Source organism: Mirounga leonina, unplaced genomic scaffold (assembly GCF_011800145.1).
Source record: "Mirounga leonina isolate KUSES-001 unplaced genomic scaffold, KU_Mleo_1.0 Mir_177, whole genome shotgun sequence".
Lineage (NCBI taxonomy): Eukaryota > Metazoa > Chordata > Mammalia > Carnivora > Phocidae > Mirounga > Mirounga leonina.
The window spans coordinates 1066949-1075959 of record NW_023270459.1 but is presented as its reverse complement, the minus strand read 5'-3'; the positions used below and the strand labels follow the sequence as shown (position 1 = coordinate 1075959).

At 56.9% G+C, this 9011-nt stretch overlaps 1 protein-coding gene across 2 annotated transcripts; it reads left to right on the top strand.

The window, feature by feature from the left end:
• The first annotated feature begins 1234 nt into the window (after positions 1 to 1234).
• On the top strand, positions 1235 to 7684 carry TIMM50 (translocase of inner mitochondrial membrane 50). Of its 2 annotated transcripts, XM_035023383.1 has the most exons (11): positions 1235 to 1377; positions 2243 to 2399; positions 2933 to 2964; positions 3166 to 3187; positions 4673 to 4731; positions 4824 to 4943; positions 5349 to 5453; positions 5553 to 5651; positions 6002 to 6158; positions 6489 to 6595; positions 7474 to 7684. In XM_035023383.1, the coding sequence occupies exons 1-11, from the start codon at positions 1270 to 1272 to the stop codon at positions 7573 to 7575; spliced, it is 1068 nt and encodes a 355-aa protein (XP_034879274.1). In that variant the 5' UTR covers positions 1235 to 1269; the 3' UTR covers positions 7576 to 7684. The 2 variants fall into 2 exon arrangements, with proteins under 2 accessions (XP_034879274.1, XP_034879275.1); XM_035023384.1 differs by lacking the exons at positions 1235 to 1377; positions 2243 to 2399; positions 2933 to 2964 and adding an exon at positions 3017 to 3057.
• Positions 7685 to 9011: the final 1327 nt, after the last annotated feature.

Here is a 9011-nt window from a genome sequence, read left to right as displayed (position 1 = left end):
ACCCCACTTACTTCCTGGGCAAATAACTGAATGGTACCTAAGCCTCAGTTACCCCATCTAGAAAATGATACTGCCCACGCCAGAGGACTCCAAGATGAATGTATGAGGAGACATTGGAGATTATTAGACCAGAGCCTGCCTGTGATTGAAGTTACAGCCCATTCTCGCTTATGTGAAGATCCTTAACCGCCCCCCAGGAAAACCTAAATTCCCCCTACAGTGCAGGGTACCGCAGTTGATGGTCCTCTCCCTGGAGCCCACATAGCAGTGACACCAGAATTGCTGTGGCTTGTCTGATGGCTTGAGGGTGGAGATGAGGAGCAAGGTAGAGAATGGAGCTTATTAGTACCTTGACCTTCCTTCACCTTCCTTATTTGACAATCAAATGTCTTTTTTTTTTTTAATAAATGCAATATAAAATATATTTCCGATGTTCAAAAAAGATATGACACCCGGAACGCCCATGTCCCCACCACCCAGCTCGGGAAACCGTACGTAGCAGGTGGGACCCACTTTAAGCAGCAGCCCCAGTCCATTCCCCTACAGAGGTGACCAGAAGAAGCTTGACCTTAGTTAACTATCCCTAAATGTTTCATGGTCGTTTCCCATGTTTTGAAAGTCTACATAAGCAGTATCTGACCTCCTTTCCTCAAAGTAAGGAGGGAGATTCTTCGTGGCTACCTGTAGCCCCTTATTTATCGACTTCGTCTCGATACGCCTGACCTCGGAGAGCCAGCCGCGACTCCTCTGGCTGGGACCTCGCTGAAATGGCTTGCTTTCCAGACCCTTCCTCGGACGCTCAGGGGAGGAGGAGCAAGGAAGGGCTCTGAGGACGGGAGAGAAGGCTGATTCGGCCTCCAGGCTCCACGTGGGGGAAGAGCTTGGGAAGGCTGGCTTCCAGTCCGCTTGCTGGACGGACCTCCTCTGGGCGAGACGAACTAGCTCGCGGGTTTCCTCTCTCAGGACACCATCCGCAGCCACAGGGTTCCCACGCGGCGGCCTCAGCCGTACCGCCGGGCACTGGGTGTGCCGCCCCGTGGGGCTGCAGGGGCCGGGGAGCGCCCCGGGGCCCGAGAGAGGTGTGAGGCCGGCGGGCTGTGTAGCCAGGTCGGCCGAGGTCAGCACGCCTGCCGCTCTCCGCCCGCAGCCCTTTGTCTCTCTCGGGCTCCCGTCCGCCCGCCCCACCCCTGCGCCCCCATTGGTCAGGGCCCGGGCGCGGGCCCCGAGGGGAGGGAGCGAGTGGGCGGGGCCGCGTGGCGTCAGCGCAAGATGGCGGCCTTCGCGGCGCTGTTCCTCCGCTTGCGGAGCGAGCTCCGGCTCGGCGCGCGGGGGCTGTGCGCGAGGCTGGCGACGCCGCCCCCCCGGACCCCGGACCAGGTGAGCCGGATGGGGGTGGTCCCCCGAGTGCGGGAGTCCCTTTCTGGAGTTCCGGGCGGACCGCCGCCGCGTGCGGGTTCTGGGACGCAGCACCTCAGGTTGCTGAATGGAACGCCGCCCGCGTTTCGGGGCGCTTCCCTGCCTCCCGGGGTGGGCAACGCTTGCGCCCCCCAGCTAGATGCTGCGGGCTGAAGTGCGTCCTCTGAACGCCACTTCCTGTGGACCCCACGTGGGTGCCGGGGGAAGGGAGGTCACCTGTTTCCCGTCCCAGTGACCTCTCAGGTAATACTTGAGGAGAGCCCGGGATGCTGGGGTCCCAGCCTGGCGTTGGGGGTACTTTCCCCGAGGTGATGATGAGGTAGATGTCTGGGCTTTTGATATCAACCTGCCTCCACATTAACAGAGATCCAGCCATTCTGACCTCACTTCGTGCCCTTACTTCCCCAGGCAAGCGATTGCCCGTCTGTCCCCGCTCCCATCCCTTCCCCTCTATACCCCACTACTGTGAGCCCCGGGCATCCGGATGCCTTAACTACCCGTCCAGTCCCCTTTTGTGCCCTCCATTGCCTTGCTCCCGGCATCCCAGTGTCCAGCCAGGCTCCCTGATTTCATTTCCCTGCCCCACAGGATCCTGGGCACCCGGCCTATCAACTCTTGAACCCCTGGGATTCTGGCCCCAGACAGTCTAGTTCTTGCCTATTCTAAGAGACCCAATCTCCTGGTTGCCCCTCCAGAGACTAAACACCCTGAGGCTATGTGGGTGTCTGCTTCCTGGCTCCTGACCTTGATTCTTCTACCAGGGTACCAGAATAATCCTGCCTTTTCGCACTTCCCTTTGGGCTAACCTACCTCCTGTCAATTGCAGGCCACGGAAATTGGGAGCCGCACAGGCACCAAGGCCCAGGCTCAGGGGCCACAGCATCAGCGGGGCACAGAGGGTCCCAGCTACGCCAAAAAAGTCGCACTCTGGCTTGCTGGGCTGCTCGGGGCTGGTGGGACTGTGAGCGTCGTCTATATCTTCGGTGAGACACATATGCCTGTTTCCTAGTTTTGTTCCCTTGGCCCTCTCTTCTGCATAGCCTACCCCCTTTTCCCTCTAAGGGTTTGGCCCATCTTCATTGCCTGGCTCCTCCCTCATTAAGGCAGCCATCTAGAACATCTGCCTTGGAAATGGAGGACCTACTTTGCTCAAGGTTCCACTCTTAGTTGGTTCTGCACTAGGATCCAGAGAGTCATTTAGAAGAGGGAAAGTTGGGGAAGGAGAGGCCTGGACCAGCCTCCTAAGCTGCCTCTTCCTGCAGCACCCCAAACTCCAGCCCTCCCCATCATCCCCTCCTCCTTCAGAGACTGAGTGAGACCCAGCCCCAGTCCCAGTCCCTCTTCTCTCGGAAACCCAGGATCCTGACTACCAGCCCCCTCCTCTCTTGATCTTAGGAGACCATGCCTTTTCCTTCTTCTCTCAGACCCAGGAATCCAGGCCCCCTGCCCTCTTCCTTCCTCAAGACCCAGGAGACCAGGCCCCAATTTCTCTCATTCCTCCCTGTCTCCCTTACAGGAAACAACTCTGTGGATGAAACGGGTGCCAAGGTGAGGGGGAGAGAGACCCAGAGGCTATGCCAGGGGTCCCAGCCTGTGGGTCCTTTCCCCTTTGGTCTGCTCAGGCTCATTTCTGGTCTCGGGGTGAGCCCTTTGCCTACTCCTCCCTGGGCCCTGGAGATTCCTTTTTTGGGTTTGATGGGGTTCTGCCTCTGCCATCCCAAACCATATATTTTTGTCTCCACCTTCCAGATTCCCGATGAATTCGACAATGGTGAGTGAAAACAAGCACAGATTCTGAGGTCCCCGAAACTCCCTGTTCTGCTGTTTATAGGGATGTTGCCTTTCCCATCTGGTGCCCCCCCAACCCCTCCTCCTTCCATTGGTGGGTAGGGGAGTCAGCAGCTGGGTGGCTTTGTGGGGAAGGGCATTACAAAGCCTCAGTCCTCTTCAGTCCTCTTCACTGGCCCAGGAGCAGATGGTCAGGGACAGATGGGGGAGGGGAGTCCACAGTAGGCCTGCTTGGAGAGAGGGGGCTATCACCGGACACATGGCTTCCTGTGCCTTAGATCTGAGCGGCTGCAGCCCTTAATCCCCTCCTCTTTATAACAGCCTCTTGTTTCCCCCCAGCCCCCCACCCCATCAGGCTCTTCATTTCCAAAACAATGTCTCTTTCCTCCCTCCTCCTTGTAGTTAACCAGCTTTTGGTGGAGAGTTTCTGACAAATTGGATAGTAGAGAGTAGTTATCAGTCCTGTCACACCTGGCCCTTCCCAGGAGAAAAATAACATTGGTAGGTCCAGAAAGCCGCCTGTTCGTGCTGGGGAAGTCTGCAAACCCACATGTTAATACATAGGTTACTTAAGTTGGGCAGGTGGGTAAGTATGATCTTTTAACTGGGTAATCTTTCTGGTTCAGATAAATCAACACACTGATGTAAATGGGGCAGGTAAACACGCAGGTTTAAAAAGTGTGTGTTTGCGAGCATAACTCGTTTCAGTATTTTGGCTGTGAAAAGGCAGGCCCATACATAGATAGTGGCTTAACTAGACTAAAAGTACTGTAATGAAGTAGGCAGTCAGGTAAACTTCCTGCTTTCAGCTGGCTTCAGTATATCCATTTAAACCAGGATTTTTCAGACTTGGCCCCCTTGGTACTTTGGGGCAGGTAGTGCATTGTTGTGGGGGGTGCGCCCTGTGCCTTGGAGGGTGTTGAGCAGCATCTTGGGCCTCGGTCCCCTAGACGCCAGTATCTTGACAATCACACGTGTCGTCAGACATTGCCTAAGTTCCCCGGAAGATGGTGGACCAGACTGCTCCTAGTTGAGAACCACTAGTTTATAAAGTATATAAGCGTATGTATATAGTTAGTGCGGTTTAAATAGACTCGGCGTGTTAGCATAAAGCAGACAGATCTGGAGGCCTGGTGGTTCAAAATGGACTGAACACACTGGCATAATGTCAGCAGAGTTCTGTGTATGTGGGTTCTGAGTGGGCAGACGTATCAACGTTCTGTTTTATATGGGGGGGCGGGTGTGGGTGTGAGTATTCACATTAAAACTGGGCAGATGAATAAGTATATCTACTCCTGCCTGGCGGTTATGTCCTTGCCATCTACCTTTGGACTTAGGAGTGAGCTCATTCAGACCAGGTGGGTATGTAGGCTTGTTTGTGTTGGGTAGGTAACTAAACCCCTGGTTCGTCCTGGAGGTTGTGCAGTGGCTCATCTTGGAACCCCTTTGTGCCCTGCTATCCTCCTAGATCCGATTCTGGTACAGCAGTTGCGCCGGACATACAAATATTTCAAAGACTATAGACAGGTGAGCAGGAGCCCTGAGCCCAGTCCCCATCCCTCCAGCCCGGGCCCCCGCCTCCTCATCTGAGTGCTCCCCACTCCGTCCCTCTCCCACAGATGATCATCGAGCCCACCAGTCCCTGCCTCCTCCCAGACCCTCTGCGGGAGCCGTACTACCAGCCGCCCTACACACTGGTCTTGGAGCTCACAGGCGTCCTCTTGCACCCTGAGTGGTCGGTGTGTCCTGGGGAAGGCAGCGGGTTGAGGACACTAGAGAGACATGGTGGCGGGATCGCGAAGATAGGGCTAAGAGCAGAGATGCTGGAGCCCGCTCCACTGTGTGATGTTGGGGAGGAGGCGTCGCTCTCGTTGCTTTTCTCACCTGTGAGACTGCCTACCCCGTAGCTGCTTGTGAGCGTGCCTGGGCGTGCGTTCCGTGCTACCGAGGAGTCAGCTCTTAGTCTGGGACCCAGACCCTGTAGACTCCAAGGCCCTCGGTCACGGCCATGTACCTCTGAGCCCCACCCCAGAGCTAGAAAGATGGGGGAGAGCACTCTCATTCTGGGGACCCCCCAGGCTGGGGCTTTGTTCTTTTGGGGGTTTCTGGGTCTTGGTGTTTCACTGTTCTCCCTGCCTCCCTAGCTGGCCACTGGCTGGAGGTTTAAGAAGCGTCCAGGCATCGAAACCTTATTCCAGCAGCTTGCCCCTTTGTATGAAATCGTCATCTTTACATCCGAGACTGGCATGGTAAGGCCCTGGGACATCGGAGGAATGGTCAGTGTGGCCGGAGAGCGGGAGGGTCAGGGCTCAGCCTGACCCTGTTCTCCCTCCCATCCCATCCCCCAGACTGCATTCCCGCTCATCGACAGCGTGGACCCCCATGGCTTCATCTCCTACCGCCTCTTCCGGGATGCCACAAGATACATGGATGGCCACCATGTTAAGGTGCCATGTGGGGGCCCATGGGTGGTCCTCTGGGACTTGGGGGGCTGGCACTTCCTGAGGGAATGAGGCCCCAGCTCTGACCCCAGCCTCAACCCTGCTTCTGCCCTAGGTCTGATCCTGCCCCTGGCACAGGCTGGGCTTCTAGGTTCTTCTTCCTTCCCCGGTATCTGGGGATGGGAGTGGGCCGGGGGGATGGCAGGGGGTAGTGTCTCCAAAGGAGACAATTGGGGGTAATGGAGGGATATGAAGTTTGGAAGCCATCTGCTGTCTCTGTGTCTGGAGCCGAATGTCTCTGGGACTGTGTGATTGTGGTAGCTTATATGAGACTCTGGGCCTTGTTTGCCTCCCAGGACATTTCGTGTCTGAATCGGGACCCTGCCCGTGTAGTCGTCGTGGACTGCAAGAAGGAAGCTTTCCGCCTGCAGCCCTACAATGGCGTCGCCCTGCGGCCCTGGGACGGCAACTCCGATGACCGGGTCTTGTTGGACCTGTCTGCCTTCCTTAAGAGTGAGGCTGACCCCTGACCTCCTGGCCTCTGACCTTGGAGCCCTTGACTCTCAAGAGGAATGATAGATTTTACCCATGTAAAATCGGGTACTTCAGTGTGGGAGGTTCACGAGCATCTTGTCGTCTTTAGAAGTTTCCGAGAATGTTTGGGGGTTTGGGGTGCTCTGGAATATTTAGGGAATACTTGGGGGATGTCCAGGGGAGCCCTTTTAGAGCGTTAAGAAATGTTCCAGGTAGCTCTGACCAGCCCCAGTGTCTGACGTTACCCTTGCGGGCCCTGCTTCCCTGGGGCCTTTCTGCCTGGCCGACCCCTGCCTGCTGTGCCCATAGCCATTGCACTGAACCGCGTGGAGGATGTCAGGACTGTGCTGGAGCATTACGCCCTGGAGGATGACCCCCTGGAGGCTTTCAAACAGCGGCAGAGCCGGCTAGAGCAGGTGGGTCCCCGGATCTGCAGGGGGATGGGTGGCATCGCATCAGTTCCCGAGGCTCCCAAGAGAGGGGCCCTCGAGCAGCCTGTCTAGCCTGTCTTTGCTCTGGCTGTGAGACCTTGAGCGAGGCCCTTGTCTTCCACACAACCTGTCCTGTAGGGCTCTTGCAATGGGGGAGGGGGTGGTTGATTCCACAGCCTGCTCTGAGAACAGGAGGCATGAAACGCCAAGCATAGATCTTGGAGAGGGGTAGTCCATGATGGTTTCCAGCGGATCTGAAGGCCCCGGTTTTGTGTGGACGGGAGGTTTGGGTCAGGTCTGGGGAGAGGGCTCCCTGGACACTTGGCCCAAGGGACTGGGCAAGGAGTTCTGGTGGTCTCAGTGTGATCCTGGTAATTTGGAAGTGGGGCTAAGAATATGGATTGAGTCTGGGAAAGAGATCCTCGGGTCTAGACTGAGGTTGACCAGGTGGGTTCCTGGGAGCAGGGCTGGAGCTCCTGAGTGCCCAAAGGAGGAGTCCTGGAGATTTGGGCCTGGGATCCCCCAGCATCCAGACAAGGGTCATGCGGCTGAGGGCTGGGCACCGGGGCCCAGGGAGCAGAACAGTGCAGTCTGATGAAGGGCCTGGGTTCTCGCCAGCATCCAGGTTAGGGTAAACAGGGTAGGTTCCCAGGGTTCAGGGGAGGGGCCTCCTGGGATCTGGGGAACGGGATTAGGACAGTACCGGGATTTGAGTCTGGGCTCCTGTGTCTGGGCTGGTGTTCTGGGGGCTTGGGGAAGGGGTCTGGGCTGGGCCCAGGTTTAAGGAAGGTGGCCCCTTGGATGAGGGAGCCTAGGAGGAGAATACCCACCCCGGTCTGACCCTCCTCTGTCCCTCACCCCAGGAAGAACAGCAGCGCCTGGCTGAGCTCTCCAAATCCAGCAAGCAGAACCTCTTCTTCGGCTCTCTCACCAACCGCTTATGGCCTCGCTCCAAACAGCCCTGACCTCTGAGCCTCCTCAGACTCACTGCCTGGGTCCTGGGCCCCAGGCCCCAGTGCTCCCAGACCATGGCTTGGGCAGCCACATCCAATAAAGTCCATCCCAGATGCCACACTCCTGTGTCCGGAGAGTCTCCAGCTGGGGCCATCGGGGTGAGGTCCGGGACTCTTTGGTCATCGTCCCACGGTGGCTGATGGGCTGCCCAGCACGGAGTAGGTCCTTTGGTGGATCAGGATTGGTTTTGAACACTGGCCTGGGAATCCGCAAACCTGGGTCCCTCTGGCCACGTCTTCCCATGTGCCATGTGACCTCAAAAAGTGCGTCTCACTCCGTGGCCCCAGATTCCTCATCTGTGGGAAAGGGAAGAGAGGGCAGCAGGGGGGTTGGAGAGGCAGGTTCCTGCGAGGCCGCTGTGTGCACACCCCAAGTGTGGGCTCAGGGAAGGAGGGGGGTGCGGGGGGAGGGGGTCTCTGGCAGAGCAGAGCTCCTCCTGGCCCGAGAGGGCGGCTGCCGCCCCCTCTGTCGGCTGTGGCCCTGTGGGAAGGTGGCCTGGCGTTGCTTGATCTGCTTTTCCAATAGAAGCCCGAAGTTGGGATTTTCATACTAAGTCTCTTGTGAAATGTTGGCTCCTAACTGGGACAGACAGATGGTGTGGCGGCACTGTGCGCTGGAACTTTCTGTGATGTTTATCCCGTGTCCCGTGTCTGCACTGTCATGGTCGGACGGAGCCATGGAGTACCTGCAGCGTCATGAGGGTAACTGAGGACTGGAGCTTCTGCTCGTATCATTTTAAGTAACCTTCATTTAAGCAGCCACCTGTGGCTCGTGGCCCCTGCAGGGGACGGCACAGTCGCATGCCCTTCCCCAGTCTGGGTTCCCGAGTGGCCACGTTCAAATCCCAGCTTTGCCACTTCCCGCCTTGTGTGGTCTCGGGCAGGTTACTTTGCCTCTCGTGCCTCAGTTTCCCCATCTGTAAAGGTAACAGTACCTAGCTGGTAGGCTAGGCTGGAAGGCTGAGTGAGGCGCTCAGATGGGAGCTGTGGACCCTGGGCCATGCATCTGTGTGCCTCTGCCACCTCAGCTCACAGGTGGGGGTGACGGTAGGACCTGTCTTCCAGCAGTTGTGAGTAACAAGACGGCCCACACTCAGTGGTGTGTAGATTCCCGTGGGCCTTCTCCCCCAGTCCCCGTACTGGCTCTTCACAGACTGAAATATCCTGGACCGCTTTGACGTGGCCCCCACCCCCAGCTGGCCCAGCCTCTCCTCCAGCCAGCACTTAGTGCTAGTACCAGTTAAATATTTTTAAAAGACATCCCCTGGTGTTTGTTACAATAATTAAAATGTAACTGCGTGGGCCAGATCGAATCTCTGGACTCTAAGTTTTGTTTTTGTTTTTTTAATTTTTATTTATTTGACAGAGAGGGAACACAAGCAGGGGGA